The 18913-nt window shown below is 40.5% G+C and overlaps 1 protein-coding gene across 16 annotated transcripts in view; it reads left to right on the top strand.

Annotated features, from left to right (window-relative positions):
- Nucleotides 1-18913, top strand: part of SDCCAG8 (SHH signaling and ciliogenesis regulator SDCCAG8) — a 149954-nt gene that overhangs the window by 17653 nt on the left and 113388 nt on the right. For 15 of the 16 annotated variants that reach the window (XR_005596239.1, XR_005596242.1, XR_005596241.1 and 12 more), the window contains exons 2-8: nucleotides 718-870; nucleotides 976-1061; nucleotides 10658-10771; nucleotides 13084-13209; nucleotides 13520-13660; nucleotides 16175-16239; nucleotides 18577-18765. Coding sequence is in view for 9 of the 16 variants with exons in the window: in XM_039530501.1 (XP_039386435.1) it covers nucleotides 718-870; nucleotides 976-1061; nucleotides 10658-10771; nucleotides 13084-13209; nucleotides 13520-13660; nucleotides 16175-16239; nucleotides 18577-18765 (874 nt within the window). In the remaining 7 variants the exon portion in view is untranslated. Of the gene's footprint in view, nucleotides 1-717; nucleotides 871-975; nucleotides 1062-10657; nucleotides 10772-13083; nucleotides 13210-13519; nucleotides 13661-14977; nucleotides 15177-16174; nucleotides 16240-18576; nucleotides 18766-18913 lie in introns of those variants that run through there. The other variant, XR_005596243.1, reaches the window with a different exon arrangement.

Below are 18913 nucleotides of genomic sequence, written 5' to 3'. Positions count from 1 at the left end.
TGGATCTTAACACAAAGGGAAATAATCCATTCCCCCCCCCCCCCACCTTCTTCCCCCTCCCCTTGTCCTTGGGAGGGATACTTTGATTCAGACTCCTTGAATCAACCAAAGAGGGATTCACTTTTTCCCCCTCCCCTTCCCCTGAAAATTCAAACAAGGGAAGAAATCACTCAGGTTCTAAAAGAAAAGATTTTATTAAAGAAAGTGTACTTTTTTTTTCTATCTCTGTATTACCAGGATGCAAAAATACAGGGTCTAACTTATAAACCTGGAGAGGCTTCCCCCCCCACCCCTTTCTCAGAATAATCAAAGTAACAGCAAACAAATAAAGATATTTCTTCAGCAAACACACAATTGCAAATGTAGAAATCAATTATAAGACTAAACCGCCTTCTAATACTCACTATACTGAATAGAAGAAAATACTTCAGGAAACCTTCGAGAACTTGAAGAATATGTCTGGCCTCTCTTAAATCCAAAGAGAGAACGGCAATCCAAACAAAGGACACAGACAAAGCCTTCCCTCCACAGAGATTTGAAATTATCTTGTCCCTTGATTGGTCCTCTGTTCAGGTGTTCCTCAGGTTACTGAGCTTGTTAACCCTTTACAGGTAAAAGAGACTTTAACCCTTACTATCTGTTTATGACAGAGTTGCTTTTTCATCAGAAAGGAAAGACACTCTGTTTTTGATGGCTGATACATATTGTTGTTCGCAGACCGTGCTAGTAAAAGTATCCATCAACTGAAATATGCCTTGGTGGAAGGAGATCCCACAGCGGGAGAAAGTGAAGTTGCATTTGACCAGTCCTCCACAGGTAATGATGAGAGTGGGGAAACGGCCTGGCAGGAACTGCAACACAGTCATGCAGGTAAATGTTACTCTGGGACAGCTAGTCTCAGAACTGCAGAGCAAAATTATTGTTTGATTTCCATCAAGTCTGATTGTTAACCAGTAGTTTAATTTTGTTCCTTAGTTAATCAGCTTAAAGCTTTATTGCGGGAGCAAGAAGGACTAGAAAGTGAAGTATCTCCATCAAGGAGGAGGAGGATGTCACCCTCAGTATGTATTCACTTCTAGTTTCTTCATGTAACTTTGAATGAGTAATAACTTTTCCCAACAGGCATATTATCCGCTATCCATGAAGAATAGGAGGCCCCAAATCTCCGTAATCATCCCATGGGTGGGGGCGGGATTGGCTGCTTCTCAGTAGAGAGAGGATTTTTGTGAGTAATTCTCCTTTGTAATCTCTTTGAGAACTAAAGATGGGAAAAGCCCTACATGAGCTATTAATTTATTATGACCACAGTAGAAGAGTGACAAATATCTTCCTATGGAATCCAGGCCTTCACATCCCCTCGGTAGTACAGATGGCACCCATGTGTGTATGGCTCCCTCATCTTGGCTGCTCCTTTCTCCTCCAGAAGTTAGCACTTTGTTTTGGAAGTGAAGTCCTGTGTAGAGTGTTTTGCCTGTGAGGATGGTTCCATAAGGGCAGGTGATGAAAGGATCCTACTTTCCTCTGTGGCTACTTACTGCAGCCTTGAGGTTCTGATGGTGGTGTACCCTTTGCCTTTTGTACAATTGCTCGTTGATCCATGTAACAGCAAACCCTATAGCTCTGCACTAAAATTCTGCTGCTTAGGGACACACGAGGTTTGCTGTGGAAATGAGCTTTTTGGTGTAGGAAGGTCCTCCCCTGTGGAATCTCCTCACATCCATCCCTCTTGCAGTGGAACTGCACTCTGCACTGGGATATATGGAAAGCCTTTCACCTCCATGGGGCCAGTTCAAATCAGTTATTACTCTCTGATGCTTGTTCAGTATCAAAGATTAAATTAATTTGGTGATATTGCTCCAGTTCTACCCTGTGACAGCCTCCAGTGACTACTCTACCCTATCCTATTATGCTAAAGAGTCATAATAATAAAAAAAAATCCTTCCTGGAAGTGATCTCTCCATGTCAGGATGGAGGCACGGTGGTAGGATAATGTGTTGAATCCTGCACCAATGATTAGTTAAGTATTCTGGATTTTTTTCTTCAACAGCAAACATATAATATTTTAACAAAACAAGCATATGAATTTTTGAATTGACTATGTCAGGCATGTCAACATGATAAACTTAAAATATTTGCTTCTGCAGCTAACTCAGTTGTCTTCACCTTCATTTTCCTGTTTGTTCATAATCTGGAAAAGAAAAACAAGCTTTCCTGCTTTTTCAGGTCCCAAACGATTTCTCAATTTGGAATGAATTAGTCCAAAGGAAGAAAATATTCTTTCTACACCGGCAGAAGAAGCTACTGCTGTTAAAAGTGAGATTATCACTTCAACAGTCTCTGAATTCAAGTGCTTAAGTGACTTCCACCAGTTCAGTGGTGTGACTTTCTTTAAAACATCATCAGCAAACATATATTTCTTGAATGGTTCACTCTTAGCTCTGAAGTTTATTATAGTTGGCATTATGGAGGGATGATGGCTATGACATGGACATCCAGCAAACGCCTCTTCTTCAGCAGTAAAGATTTGACCCTGGTACCAAGTATTGAGAATATTTGCAAGAAAATGAGCTTGTAATTTAACTCTGTCATTGCGTATTTCTCTTGTCAAGATCTCACTCAGTTCCTTCCAAATTTCAACAGCGTCATCAATAAAACAGCTATTTCCCTGTATTTTGTTCTAGGCTACAGAAATAGGCTTCAGGGTACTCAGCATGTGTTCAACATTTCTCTTAAGATGAATGTTGAGAACTTTGGCTGTGACAGTGCTATCTATTTTTTTACAATTTTGGTCACAAACTGTCATCAGATTAGGCCAGTTCTTGATATAGTGCTCAAAATAGTCCACTACTGAGTTCCATCACACGTCTTGTGGAAGAGTTAGCTTGGTTCCTCCCACTTTTTTCAGAGGAGCTGCTGCAAAGTGGTTGTTATGGAAGTATTTTGCAATTTTGAAGACATTAGCCTTTATTTCTGGAACACTGAAGTCTTTGGCTAGGGACTCTCCACTAAATAATTTCTTCTCATCTTGGATACATTTGCAGCATTGTCTGTGACCAAACTGCATACTAGACTATTTTTTTTTTCACAGTTTGTTATAGCTTTTACTGCTACTTCTTGTAAGTATTCTGCTGTGTGTGCATTTCCTGATGTATCAATTGTTTCTGTAAGGAAGACATTCCCTTTGTCTGTCACACAGGCAAGTACAGTAGGATCATTGTGGACGTTGCTCCATCCATCAATACTCAGGTTAACAATTTTACCCTCTAAACCAGGGATCGGCGACCTTTGACACGTGGCCCGTCAGGGAAATCTACTGGCGGGCCAGGACGGTTTGTTTACGTGCAGGGTCCGCAGGTTTGGCTGATCGCAGCTCTCAAGGGCCGCGGTTCACCATTCCAGGCCAATGAGGGCTGCAGGAAGTGGCAGCCAGCACATCCTTCGGCCCACGCTACTTTCCGCAGCCCCCATTGGCCTAGATTTCCCTGATGGGCCACATGCCAAAGGTTGCCAGTCCCTACTCTAGACCTTTTGCACACTGCTCAATGTCTCTTTCATACACTTTATCTAGCAATTTGCCTGCGACATCTGCTCTGTTGAGTGGACTGTATCCTGGTCTTAATGACTGAACCATGTTAATGAAGTGTGGCTTCTCAATCATATGGAAAAGAGAGTTTGCTGCATAAACAAACCAGGCAATTTTTTCATCAGTTACCTCTTTTTGTAATCTGCGTGTTCTTATCCAAACTTATCTGTGGTTCTTTCTGGGTGATGGAGATTTTTTTTTTTTCTTTTTGCTACAGGTGATATACTGTGGCTATGTGACATACATGATGTGACTGAAACACTATCATTGGTAGATAACTCTGAAACTATAGAAAATGATGATGATCTTGAAGGTGGATAGTCTTCAGAATCCTGTATGTTGAGGATGGACTCTCCTAAATAAAATAAGTCAATATAGTTATTTAATTATTAATGCCAAATTGTTCATTTAGTATTACTCTTTGTATTCACTGACTCTCAGTACTACTTTAAAGGTGAAATTGTAAAAGGAAGATCTACCTATTTCTGCTATTTAGTTTATCACAACTGCACCTAAAATAATAGTAACATAGAGTAACAACTGCGGTGTTTTCTTTGCTCAAACATGAGAATTCAAGAGTAGTCCAGAAGGAAGACAGGCAGTTCTAAAGAAAGAAGTATGAATTAAAAACGTTTACCAACCTGAAGATCCTGCATGTTCAGACACATTCCTTTCATCATCTTCAACACAGCTTCCTCCTGAGAAGGAACACTTCTTATGATGTTATTTCATTCGGGCAACCAGGCCTTGCATTTCTTTGTTGCACTGTTTTGCATTTTGCAGGCATGCCTGTCTTACCCACAGGTAGAGGAACTTCATTAAAATATTCCCAAACTGGGTCTCTTTTATGGCCTGCTGCCATTGTAGGTTTTCCCTTCTAGTGAGAGAATGGTATGGTAGATCTCAAATCAATGAAGGCTACATTCAGAAAGACCTCAAGACTTCTGGAGTATGCTGCTCAAACAGTTTCACCTTTGTTTCTACTGCCTGTTCTTCCCTTCTCACGTTTATCTCCAGACTTCTTCTCCTTGTCCAGATCTCTTCTGCCCACAACAATCTTCTGTTCATTGAACTTTTTGAAACTTTGCACTTTTAGACAGAGGTAAGGGATTGACTCTGTGTACACAAATTTGCAGAGGGACAATAGGGTTGAGCGCTGTTATTTCTCATCTCAATATATTATTTATTTAATAACATTTTTGCTGTTAAAAAGCATGTTACCTTTGGGGAGACAAATCCACAGTTTGAAAACTGCAAAACTAAGCATCTCTGATGGTATCTTCTAGACTGAGCACTGAGTCCCATTGGGTAGATAGAAAGATTAACCTAAATAATCTATACAGAAACTGTGGAACCCCATAAGATTGGGTCCCTAATCCATGAACTAGTGGAACTCATTTACAAAACTTTTCTTAAACATTACGTGAATATATTCTCATACTATAGAATTAGAATTTATAATCTTTATTCCATGATGAAATACATTATAGATCAAAGATATCTTAATTAAAACTATCTTTAGATAAAATGCTTTTTGAGGAAAAAAATCTACCAAAAAAAGCCAATTTAAATGAAAAAAAAAAATTGATTTTTATCCACCCTGATTACAGTCCTGTATCAATGCCGCTGTAGTGCCATAGCATAGATGCGTCCTTCAGCAATAAAAGGGGTTTTTCCATTGCTGTAGCTAGTCTGTCTCCCCAAGCGGCTGAAGGTAGGTTGATGGAAGGTTGACCTAGCATTATCTACACCGGGGATTAGTTCAGTTTAGCTCCGGCACTAGACGTGTGAATTTTTCACACCCCTGAGTGCCATAGCTTTGTCAACTTAACTTTTACTATAGCCCAGGTCTTAGTCGTTTTGAAAATTTTACCTCTTGTCTCTGAAATTTTCTATTTCTTCATACATTTGGGTTTCCTTTCATATTTCTGAGTGGACTTAATTAGTAAACACATTTTAAATGGAAAGAATGGTCCCAGAGAATCAAAGATGTTAATATGACCCTGTTTCTATTGGGGTCCTGTGGGATCAGTTCTTGGACCTATGCTATTTAACATTTTACATCAATGACCTCAAGAAAACACAAAATCATTATTGATAAAGTTTGCAGATGACCCAAAAATTGGGAGATGTTTAACGGGTAACTTCATTCCTGTCTGTAAATACAATTGTGGAAACAAAAATATTTGATGATGGACTTTTTAATGTAACAAAAAAAATATAATACAATTCAAAGGCTGAAAATTGAAGCTAGACAAATTCAGACTAGAAATTGGGCATAATATTTTAATGATGAGAGTATTTAACTATTGAAACAGTTTACCAACAGGACTTGTGGTGGATTCTCCATCACTGACAATTTTTAAATCCAGATTGGATGCTTTTCCAAAAGATATGATCAAGGAATTATTTTGGGGACGTTCCATGGTGTTATACATGAGATGAAATTAGATGATTACAATGATCCCTCGTGGCGTTGGAATCCATGACTCTGAAAATACCCTGTCACTTTGCAATATTAACAGTTTTAAACAAAGTTTGGGGTTCTGAGTACAGAGACTTCAGCCTGCTTAGTTCAAACAACAACAAAACAATCCCACTATCATTTGACAGTCTCTTAGATTATATTCAAGGTGAGAACAACTGTCCTTTGTGAGGGAAATAAAAAAGTTAGTGTTAAAGTCCAGTCCCATTTCAAAACAAAACAGAAACAGGAGGAGAAAAAAGAATGGTTTGGGTGTTGACTCTTACTTGCAACCTCACTGTTTGAAAATTACAGGCATAGCACAGTCTTATCAGCTATTGTCCAGCTATGCTGAAAGAAGGACAGGAGACACTGGATGAGGTTTAATCAGGCCACAATTTTATTAACAACTGTCTGGGAATAGTCGGCAGATAAAAGTGTACAGTGCAGGTAATTCCATGATCATTTCCATTTATACCTAGAGAGCTGCTGTCATCATCTACCATCATCCTGGTCCCCAGCCCACCAGCTGCTGGGACCTTGCCATCCCCCTGCCCCTCAACTGAGGGTTAAGATGGGCTATAAGAAGACGGGGTGTTGCAGGGCCAGTCAGAGGAGCCCCAAGTCCCCCTCTCCCATTTTTCCACTCCTTTAACCCATGTTTGCCCAACTAAGTGATCAATCCTTCTCCCCCCTCCCCCCCACGTCCCCTCCGAATCTGCTGTGGGGAAGGTTTAAAAAAAAAATCCCACTTCACCTAGTCCAATCTGGCAGTGAGGGAAAAATTCCTTCTAGCCCCCCAGAGCAGATCCTGACCAAACCTGATCTTCTACATGCCACTTTCATTGGTGGGAGCATGTACTTATATAGCCTCCCTCTCTTCCAGTCATCTGGGGGGGCATGGAGCAGCATTTCCATGCTGCCTGGCTGCGCGGCTGCTGCAAAAACCATTCTTTGTCTCAGTCTCTTAAAGAGGTACACACCTTCCTCCAGCAAGCCAGACAATAGCTATTTTAGCTAAAACATGAAAACTGGTTAGCTGTAGAATACACTAATACATTTGGATTGCTGTACTTACCTCTGGTGTACAGCCCCATCCCCGGATCTTGGCTACACTTGCTAAAAGACTGGGTCAGGTGCTTCTGTCAGCAAGGGAACTATTGCAAAGCTATATGTGAAGGTAATGGGCATGACTCTTCCCTTACACTTGTTTTACACTAGTGTAACTAGATAGACTTCAATGGAGTTGTCTGCTTTGCCGCTGTGTAAGTGAAAGGAGAATCAGGCCTAGTGTCTTATAGTTAGCATTTGTTAAAATACTCTATCCTTTTTATTTAAAAACTAGTACTTCCAATTAAGCTGAAAAATACAAAATTATCAATTACAAGTCATTTAATGAAATACAGCACAGCCTCAATGAAACAAAAGTATCTGAAAGAGGCCCAGGCCCACCATGTGGACACAAGAACAAATAGATATAAACTGGCCATCAGGAAGTTTAGACTTGAAATTAGACGAAGGTTTCTAACCAGTAGTGGAGTGAAGTTCTGGAACAGCCTTCCAAGGGGAGCAGTGAGGGCAAAAGACTTACCTGGCTTCAAGACTCAGCTTGATAAGTTTATGGGGGGGGATGGTATCATGGGATAGCCCAATTTTGGCAATTAATTTATCTTTGACTATTAGCAGGTAAATATGCCCAATGGTCTGTGATGGAATGTTAGATGGGTTGGGATCTGAATTACTACAGAGAATTCTTTCCTGGGTGTCTGGCTGGTGAATCTAGCCCACATGCTCAGGGTTTAACTGATCGCCATATTTGGGGTAGGGAAGGAATTTTCCTTCAGGGCAGATTGGCAGAGGCCCTGGGGGTTTTTCACCTTCCTCTGCAGCGTGGGGCATGGGTCACTTGCTGGAGGATTCTCTGCACCTTGAAGTCTTTAAACCATGATTTGAGGACGTCAATAGCTCAGACATAGGTTAGGGGTTTATTACAAGAGTGGGTGGGTGAGATTCTGTGGCCTGCATTGTGCAGGAGGTCAGACTAGATGATCATAATGGTCCCTTCTGACCTTGAAGTCTATGACTCTATAACACTCCCTCCCTCCCTCCTCTTCCCCCCGCTTAATGTGCAGTGTGGTCACTCTGAGACCTGGCAAATGCGTACCAGCATTGAGCGTTTTAGGGCATTGCTTTTAACTTCCTTTTTGGTAACAGGCTTACAGGTATGTTGCAAAAAGTAGTAGTCTTGGCAGGCTTCTCAAATAAAAAGAGAGGGGTTAAAACAAATAGAAAGAAATACAAAGGGGTGTTTTTTAAAAAGAAAACACTATTACAAGGGAGGGAGTGACGACAGGAGCCAGATGGTGTTTGGAGTTCAGACAGAGCCAATGGAGGTGGCAATATCATATGGGTTCCTCTCTTTCTGCCTGGTCTGATCAGGACATCTCTCAGGGTGAGGACAATATTGGCCCAATTGTGTCATTGGATTCTGGGATCCCAGGAGATGGTGGGTGTGGCAACCATGATGATGAAGCTCACTTCTTCCTGTTTTCCTATTTTTCAATCAGCCCCTCATCCCCCAACCCCCAGGCCTGTTTTTAAGGACCCCAAAAGGGGAGTTTTAAATTCCAACTCATTAATTTTGCTCTATTGATTTCTGGTTTAATGACAAATCTATATGATGACAAAAGTATTACTCAAAGACCATTGCAGTGTAGCTAGAAATGGTTCTAATATTGTTAATAAGTTTTAAAAATGAATACATTTTAACAAGTAGCCAGTGATAAATTTTGTTACAATCTGAGTGTCAATTTTTAAATCTCAGAAATTGGGATTTTATTTGCTAGACAGGTGAAAGAAAGGTTATACTCACCAAAAGAACAAAAATCAACCCCAAAACTTAGAGGCCTTTTAAAAGTCATTATAACTTAGCTTGATGAACAGATTTCTTTACCTTCTCAGTTAATTTATACTGTACTCTTAAGAATAAGTGCTGTAATATTAGATTCACATGTAATAATGGAGCTGTAGGATGCATCAGGAGAGGTATTTCCAGTAGAGACAGGGAAGTGTTAGTACCATTATACAAGGCACTGGTGAGACCTCATCTGGAATACTGTGTGTAATTCTGGTCTCCCATGCTTAAGAAAGATTAATTCAAACTGGAGCAAGTGCAGAGCAGGGCTACTAGGATGACTGGAGGAAAGGAAAACCTACCTTATGAGAGGAGACTCAAAGAGCTTGGCTTGTTTAGCCTAACCAAAAGAAGGCTGAGGGTAGATATGATTGCTCTCTATAATTACATCAGAGGGATAAATACCAGGGAGGGAGAGGAGTTATTTAAGATAAGCACCAATGTGTACAGAAGAACAAATGGATATAAATTGGCCATCAACAAGTTTAGGCTCTAAATTAGGCGACGGTTTCTTACCATCAGAAGAGTGATGTTCTGGAACAGCCTTCCAAAGGGAGCGCAGTGGGTGTAAAAAAACCTAACTGGCTTCAAGATTGAGCTTGATAAGTTTATGGAGGGGGTGATATGATGGGACCACTTACAATGGCATGTGGTCCATTGGCGACTGCCAGGAGCAAAAATCCCCAACAGTTGGAGATGGGACACTAGGTGGGGAGGGCTCTGAGTTACTATAGAGAATTCTTTCCCAGGTATCTGCCTGGTGGATCTTGCCCACATGCTCAGAGTCTAACTGATTGCCATATTTGGGATTGGGAAGGAATTTTCCTCTGGGTCAGATTGGCAGTTGCCTTCCTCTGCAGCATGGATCACTTGCAGGTTTAAACAAGTGTTAATGGTGAATTCTCTGTAAGTTGAAGTCTTTAAACCATAATTTGAGGACTTCCATGGATTCAGCCAAAGGGTATAGATCTATTACAGAAGGGGGTGGGTGAGGTTTTGTGGCCTGCAATGTGCAGGTCAGACTAGATGATCATGATGTCTCTTCTTGCCTTGCATCCGAAGAAGTGGGTATTCACCCACGAAAGCTCATGCTGCAAAAGGTCTGTTAGTCTATAAGGTGCCACAGGATTCTTTGCTGCTTCTTCTTGCCTTAGTCTGTTAGATATGTAATCCCTACTTTGTGCGGACTTCTCAAATGTAATTATCATGCTGTTATGATACTCCCATAATATATATTATACTTGTTTGTATATTCATCCTTCTACAGTGTGTTGGTACACTACTGAACAGTACATATGTGTGATCATGTCTCCTTATAGTGAATACAGTGTGTTGAGGATCAGCTCTAATATATCTCTTAACCAACCACTCAATTGACCATCAAAAATTGGTTGCTCTGTGGAAGTGGTCTTTTGTAAAGGTGGAACAGAATTGGGTATATTTTAGGATTGTCTCTTAAGACATTGAGTCCTTTAGTAAATGTGGTCTCTAATATAGATTTCACTATATTACTACAATAGCATGAATAGTTCATCAGTGTTTTTGTACAAGATACACTTTTGAAAAGTGTTAAAAAGAAAGTATTAAGTATGAATAGGATTCTGTGAATGGAAACAACTTTCTGTGTTTCAAAAATTAGAGAAAAATTCAGATTATAAAATATTTATTATGCTTAATTTACTTATTTTCCCCCCAGAGAACTTCAGAAGCTGCAGATCAGAGTTTGCCTACACTTTGTGATCTTGTTCCTATCATTAATGATCAGTCCCAGTACATTCACCACTTAGAAGCTGAAGTGAAGTTTTGCAAGGTATGCAGCCTGCTTCACCCATTAAGATCCTGATCACACAAGTGTCATACTCATGGAATTTCCATTGAGCTTAATAAGAGTTCTATATGCAAAGTGCTTATGGGCTCAGACCTTGAGATTCTAAATATTACACTAGCCAAAACTGAAGCAAATACAGTTCAGAATGTACAGTAACTCATTTAACGTTGTCCCACTTAACGTTGTTTCAGTGTTATGTCCCTGCTCAGTTAGGGAACATGCTCATTTAAAGTTGTGCAATGCTCCCTTATAACGTCGTTTGGCTGCCTGCTTGTAAGAGTCTGTGGAATAGCAGCAACTTTACAAGGGAGCATGGCACAAGTTCCGCTTCTCTGCCTCTTCCCCCTCCCTCCCAGCACTTCCCCCCACTTTCTGGAAGGGAGGGGCAGGAGCGGAGAAGCACCAGGTCTCCACTCCTCCCGCTCCCTCCCAGAAAATCCTAAACGCCGCTGAACACCTGCGTTTAGGACTTTCTGGGAGGAAGGGGCAGAGCGGGGAAGTGCTGTGTCTCTGCTCCTCCCCTTCCCTCGCAGAAAGTCCTAAGCACCGCCAAACAGCTGTTTAGTGGCGCTTAGGATTTTCTGGGAAGGAGGGAGAGGAATGGAGACGCGGGGCTTCCCCGCTCCTGCCCCACCCTCCCAGCACTTCGTGCTTAAGACTTTCTGGGAGGGAGGGGCAGGAGCAGGGAAGCGCTGCGTCTCTGCTCCTCCCCCTCCCTCACAGAAAGTCTTGGCAGCACTTAGGACTTTGGTGAGGGGAGGGACGTGGCGTGCTCTAGAGAGGAGGTGGAGTGGGGGTGGGAAGAGGTGGGCCTGGAATAGAGTGGGGACAGGAGGAAGTGGGCCTGGAGCATTCCTGGCAAAATCAGAGCCTGTTCTCCGGGGAAGCTGCTGCTGCTGCAAAGGTGCTTTCTAGCGTCCTTGCCTGCAGTGGGCTGTATGCAGTATGCCTTTTATCTGCCCCCCCCCCCAAATTTCCTTGGAACCTAACCCCCCACATTTATGTTAAATCTTATGGGACAATTGGATTCATTTAACATTGTTTCACTTAAAGCTGCATTTTTCAGGAACATACCTACAACGTTAAGTGAGGAGTTACTGTACTGTGTCTTCACATACATCATCACATCTGTATACCTCTTAAAAATCCATCTTATCAGGAGGCTTTTTTTTTCTTGATAAAATGTGTCTGAAATAGACAAATGTGTATCTACTTATACAACTGTTTCATTTAAATAACTTTTCCTACTCAAATAACCATCTAACCAGCATTAATGTGCAAATTAGACTATTACCAAACATGCTTATTGTGCCTGTAATGGGGTTAAAAAAGAACGAGAGTCTTTTGCTGATATCTTAAGAAATATATATGCATGACTAGAGCTAGGTAAAAAATTTTACATGAAACTTTTTGTTACTGAAAAAGAGATTTGGAACAACCAAAACATTTCACAAATTTGTGGTGAATTGGTGAAACCAGTGAATTTTTTTGGCCAAAATGGTAAAAAAAAAATAATAATAATAATTAGAAGTGACCAAAACAAACAGTTTTTTAACATCAAAACAAAACATTTCAATTTTGTGTGGGCAGGAGATTTAGGCCACATTCACAAAAACAGATATGGAGGTGGTATGTGGGGCCCACTGGTTAGAAGACACACATATGAGGGAATTGACTCAAGTTAAAAGTCTCACTTTGTACAAAATGCTTGAATAGTCATTGGGTCAGAGAAAGAGAGTGAAAGAGACTCTATAGGCCAGTGGTTAGGGAACTCACCTGGGACACCTTGGATCCAGTCTCTGTTCCAATTGATATGTAAGTGTTTATACAAAGTAGAACAGCTTTGACAGGAGAGATTGAGAGAGGCCCACTCCAGAATAGCCCATCACCTGGTGGTTAATTTACTCACTTGGAAAGAAGAGATCTGGGCTCAAGTCCCTGCTCCAAAGTTGGGTTTTCCATGTCTCAGGTGAGAACCCTCACCACTGGGCTATTAGGTATAAGAGGGGACATTGCTGCCTCCTATGTTTTTTTGTGACTGTAACCCTTCATTTCCTTTGCTGTTATTAAAAATACCTGAAGCTTTTCATTTTGGGTTGAAAGAAACATTTTGTTTTGATCTGAAAAAGTATTTTGGTTCGACCCAAACTGAATCTTTTTCAGTTTTTGGAACTGCAAGTGAATCAAAAAATCAGTTATTTGTGCAACTCTGCCTGTGACATCAAGATGTATTTAAATGGTCATAGCTTTATCTAGGAGCTGTCTATGTACAGTATTTGTATTTGGTCTCATAGGAGGAGTTGTTTGGGATGAAAGATCGGATACGAGTAGTTGTGCTTGAAAATGAAAAACTCCATGAGGAACTGAAATCTCTAACTGTAGAGCAGACGTTGAGAGAACAAACTCTTTTGGATGCCTCAGTAAGTTTGATATTTCTTTTTATTAAGGGTCGGTGAACTGGTTCATTTAAATAAGAACTGTCCAAACTATCACTTGTTCTCAAACTGAACCTTAACCAAACCTTTATGAAAATTTTGAAAAATGCTGGATTAGAGATCCCGACATTACTATCGTCTTCCCAGAGGGCAACTACATTATATTCTGCACAGATTCTTCCGTTAGTGGATTTTAACAGTAACATTCAATATTTTTCTTTATTTAGCAATAGTTAATATTTTTACTTAAACAGCTGTTGTGATTAAATTCTGAAGCATTACAATTGTATTTTAGGCAAATGTTCGGAACTCCTGGACTGTAGGAGGTGATGATTCTTATTTATGTCAACCTGCCAAGTCATCACCATCACATAATAAAGAACAGGTTTTGGCCACAAGAGCCACTGCAGAAACAGAAAAATGGCAGCTAGAATTGGTTGGTATTGAAATAACTTCTTTGCGGTGTCACATCTCGGCTAAAGATTTTAGTGCTTCTCTTTCTTGGTGGCATTTTTTAGGATTAATAATTTCCTGAGAGTTTTGGAGGAGGAGATTTGATTGATTTAACCCCTAGTCTTTGAGGTCAATAGCTATCCCTTGAAGCTCATGTTCTTAGTGTCTTAAGATAATTAATTGTATTGTCCCTTTAGGCAGTGGTGATAGGTAGGCTGTTTTGTGCAAATCTCAGCATGTCAAGGTGGAGCTGGGGTAGACAGCGCTTGTCTGGTATGGCGCTGCAATGAATAGCGCTGTGGAGATTCTAGACAATACTGATGCCTGCAGGCAGCCAAGAGCTAGCTACGGTAACTTAGGCAGCTGTCCAGTACTGAGAGTCCATGCAGTCTCCGGAGCAGCCCAGCATCCAGATGGTGCTAAAGTGGCTTCATCTCTTCTTAATCTCCATCCCTTAGGTTACAATTTCTGTGTTGTGCTCTCAGAGATGCAGCACAGAAGGCCCACAGTATCTTGGAGATACTCCATTTGGGAAAGTCCTTACCCTGTCATCTCAGCTTGACAATGTATTTTTCACTTCCTAACCTAAACCGGTGGTGGTGTATTGTTGTCACTGCTACTTACTTCATTCTGCCTAACAGTTGTGGTGAGTGAAGTACTGTAATATCTCTGTGTGTGAACTATGTAGGTTTAAAGGACATTTGGGTGCTTCAAGATTATTATTCCTAATCACTCATTTATGCCAAGAAAACACTATACTGTATATAAAAGATTATTTTCATTGATGTCTCTGTCTGCAGAGCCAGACATCTTTGTGATGACACTAAGCTCCTAGCATCTTAAACCCTGTGACTGTTCAAGTTGCCACAGTAGTTGCCTCTTTTCTTTCCTCTTATTTGCCCATATGTGATATTTGTTGTGATAAACTCAGGACAGACAGCTGCAAGGGAGGGGTAGGAATCAGTCCCAGAGGGTTAAAAGGCCCTCCTCCTTATCAACTGGGAGGCAACTACAGGTGGATCAGGTTCAGCTGAGAAAGGGTTACCAAGGTAGCACTTAGAATCAGCTGAGGGGGAGCTACCTGAGGTTAATTAGGATCAGCTGATTCCAACTTAGAGCTGCCTGAGACCTTTTTAAACCCTTCCCTGGGAGGAAGGAGGGGGAAGAGCAGAGAGAGAAGGAGCCCTGCTGCCAGGAGTGTTGGAGCAGCAAGACAGCGAGCCTCACCAGGAGGAGAGGCAGTACTCTCTTCCACAAGGGAGTAAAAAGACTCTAAACAGGACTGGTGGAGATACGGGGAGCAGACTTCCCCAGTGTCCCAAGGGGGACCATATTACCCAAGCCTGTAGGACTAAAAGCAGCAGAGGCTGGGGAGACTGAGAAGGTGCCTTGCCACATTGTGTATTGGTTGATCATTCATGGTGAAAGAAACAACAGTGAGAAATTCTGTATAAGGGATTGCTATAGCCCCACATCACTGTGCCATTTAACCACTGCAGGTACATCTTTTTCATGTTCAGCTTTTTAGCAAGAAATAGGACTAAACTATTGAATAACTCATGTTGTGGTAATGAGAGAGTCTACCAGGTTCTTCATAATGGCCCCAAATCTTCATCTATTTAGGAGTATTTCTATTGACTTCTGTGGGAGCAAAGGCAGGCCTGTCATAGGGTGACTGGCCCCTTTAAGGGAAAATGGGGCTTCAGCTCCAAACTTGACATGATCAGATCACTTTCCCAGGTGGGTAATAATGGTTGAGATCACGTGATTAACTCAGGCATGGTGAGCTAAGGTAGGAAGGGACAAACTTCTGGGGAAAGGCAGCTCAAGTGGGAGCTAAGATGGCTGGAAGTGTCAAGACAGAAGCCTGGGAAGTTGTATCTAGCCTGAGATGAGTGCTGCAGGTAATAAAGGAACTGTTTGAACTGAACCCTGCTTTGAAGTCTCCTGAGTCAAGGAGAGACACTGAAATATAGGGTGTGAAATTAGCCCCTGGAGGGCTAATGTGTGAAAGGACTAAAAAAATTGACCTTGGAAGGGGAGTGTTTTTAATTACCATTGGATTATGGAGTTCTTAGGAGGCCCTGAATAGAAGGGGAAACTAAGGCAGGGTGCTGCCCCAGGTTATGAACAGGCACTTTGGTGGTGGCTCACCCTGTTATGAGACCCAATTGGTCAGATCATCAACTTGTATAAATTGAAGTAGCTTAACTGAAATCAATGGATCTGTGGCAATTTACACTACCTAAGGATGTGGCTCGATGTGTAGAAATAAGTAAGCATCAGTGTGAGAGTTCTGTTAATTATCTAAGTTTTCCGAAAAGAAGAGTAAGGAAACTTAGTTCTGAAACTAATGGTTTGAGTTAAAATAAAATTGATTATCTTCAGGGGAAATTAGTGAATATAGCTAATTTTTGGATGTATCTATAAAGTGCTAAGAGAAGATAATTGTGAGGAAAGAGGAAGACATACAGTTTTCTTTCATCTGTTCATAAAGGAGAAGCTAAAACTTCTTTATCAAGAAAGGACTGATACACTTGAAGCTCAAGTACGGTCTCTAAGGTAAATTGAAATGGCCATTTTTTTTCTTTAAATAATTTGTAAAAAACACAAGTGTTTTCAGTGGTTTGCACTCTTGTTGAAAATTAAATTTTAAAAAGTAATCAGGCACATGTGACAATTAAACATCTGTTTTCTAATATAAACAGTTCTTCCTGAAATACAATTAAAAACATGATTTTAAGACAAGTTAATTACATGACACTTATGGAAAAGATTTGTCAAATTTAATAAAGATAAAGCCAATATTAAAAAATCATATAGAGATTTACTAGAGAATAGGATCCTTCCTTAGACTCTTTGACTTTTGTAGGATAGTTCTCTTGAAGAAATAAAACTCGGTTCAAATTTTGTAAGCTGATCAAAATAAAAGAGAGGGAAAAAAAGAGATATGTAGAAAAGTTATACATTTTCTGTTAAATTTGATTGGTCTATCCCATAATAGAAATCTTGTGCCAGAAGTTTCAGATCTTAAATGGACTGTGTCAATTAACTTAGACCACATTTTAATTTTGTGGGGTTTTTTGAAAGTGTTTTACTTTTACATGAATAAGTATTTTTCATTATTATTTTTTGGCGGGTGGGGTCACTGGTAAAGAGGCTAAATTTAAATATATGCCCTGCAATACTGGAAACCTGAATGTAGGACACAGGAGTGGAAGGTCATTAAGTCCAGTCCCCTGCTATAGTAGGCAGCCCCATTCATAAATTTATCAAGCTCTATCTTAGAACTAGTTAGAGTGTTGGGGGGGGGCTGTTCCAGACCCTCACACTTACGATGATCAGAAATCATCCTCAAATGGCCAGTTTATACCCACTATTTATTGGGCTACTATTGTCTTTTAGCTTAAATAGCTCTTATTCCTCCTTGTTGGTTACCCAGCAATGTATTTATAGAGAGTAATCTATTCTCAGCCTTCCTTTTGCTAAGCTAAACAAATAAAGCTCTTCCAGTTCCTCTCATCATATAGGTCCTCCATTTCCCTGATCATCCTGGTAGTCCTTATCTGCCTCTGCTCCAGTTTTGAATTAATCTTTCTTGAAGATGGGTGACCAGAATTGTATACAGTATTCCAGATGCGGTTGTATCAGTGCCTTGTACAATGGCATTAATACTTCTCTATCTCTACTGGAAATAACTCACTTAATACATCCGAGGATCAGATTTTTTTTGATTTTTTTTTTCTGTCATGGCTGGATCATATTACTGGCTCATAGTCATCCTGTGATCGACTAATACATCCCCAGGTCTTTCTTCTCCTCTGTTTCCAAGCGATGAGCCCCCAGCTTATAGCATAAATTTTTATTAGTCATTAAGTGCATGACCTTAGTACAGTACTATTAAATTTCACCACATTCTATTACTCCAGTTCTCCAGGAGTACTGGAGTAGTATTCATCCAATTCTTCCTGTTTCTGATCCTCCTCCATATTGATGATGCCTCCCAACTTTGTGTAATCAGCAAATTTAATTAGTATGCTCCTTCTTTCTGTGCCAGGGTAATTGATCTGATTTAATATTTTCTATTAGTCCCAAGACTGATCCTTGAGGGAACTACATTAGTAACATCCCTCCAGCCCAATAGTTCTCCTTTTTAGCACAATCCTTTGTCATCTCTGCTTTAGCCAGTTCCTCGTTCACCTTACTAATTCTTGTACTAATCCCCATATTCTCCATCTTAAATAATGATTGAATAATGAAAGTAACAGCTAGTTGCACTAGTACAGTGAATGATCCTGAAGTGCAAAACATGCACAAACACCAGAGTCAAAGATAAATAGGAGTATTCAAATTCTTTGAAAGCTTCAGCCAGTGGAGAATGCAGCCACCTTCTTAATGATGTTTCTTATAGGGGACTTGATCTTTCAAGGTGCTGAGGACACTGACCCTGATCCTGCAAAGCACACAAACATTTGCTTAACTGTATGTATGAGTAGTTGCATTGAATTCAATGGGGCAATTCAAATGCTTAAAGTTAAGCATGAGCCTAAGTGCTTTGCTGGATCGGAGTCAGAGTGTTCAGCACCTTGTGGCATCAGGTCCAGGGATCATATGGCACCTTTATCTTGTATTGGCACTTGTTGCAGATTAATTTCTAGGGGTGAGGCACAGGCAAGGAGGTGATGACAGCGTTATAGGGAGAATGCAGAATATCATATAGTCACTGGCCTTCAATGCAAGTGTGCACAGATTGACTGGGTCCCCCTTCACATGTTGGGATGTCCTTACTGTTGATGGGCTATGCACCTTGTCCTTCTAGTTATAACAGCTTTCTAGTTATTAAAATAAATGTAGAAACATTTGTTTATTGCTTATAATAATAGCTTCTCTTAATTCCAGAAAAGACTTATCTGAATCTGAGAAGAACTGTGAAGATCTAAAAGGAAGATTAAAACACCAAGATTCACTTATTGCAACCAGTAATTCCAACCGGGTTGGTGGTCTTTGTCTGAAATGCGCACAGCACGAGGCTGTTCTTTCTCAGACTCATTCCAGTGTCCACATGCAGACCATTGAAAGGTTAACAAAGTAGGTTCATGGACATTTACGTTGTAATTAAAAGCTCAATGGCTTCTAATAGGGAATACTAATTTTAATAGTGTTGTTTTTTAACATTTAACACAAGAATACAGTATTTCCCAAAAATTGTGTGGTGATTTTCCCCCCCCACCCTGTC

Source organism: Mauremys reevesii, linkage group 3 (genome assembly GCF_016161935.1).
Source record: "Mauremys reevesii isolate NIE-2019 linkage group 3, ASM1616193v1, whole genome shotgun sequence".
NCBI lineage: Eukaryota > Metazoa > Chordata > Testudines > Geoemydidae > Mauremys > Mauremys reevesii.
This window is presented reverse-complemented; position numbering and strand designations above follow the sequence as displayed.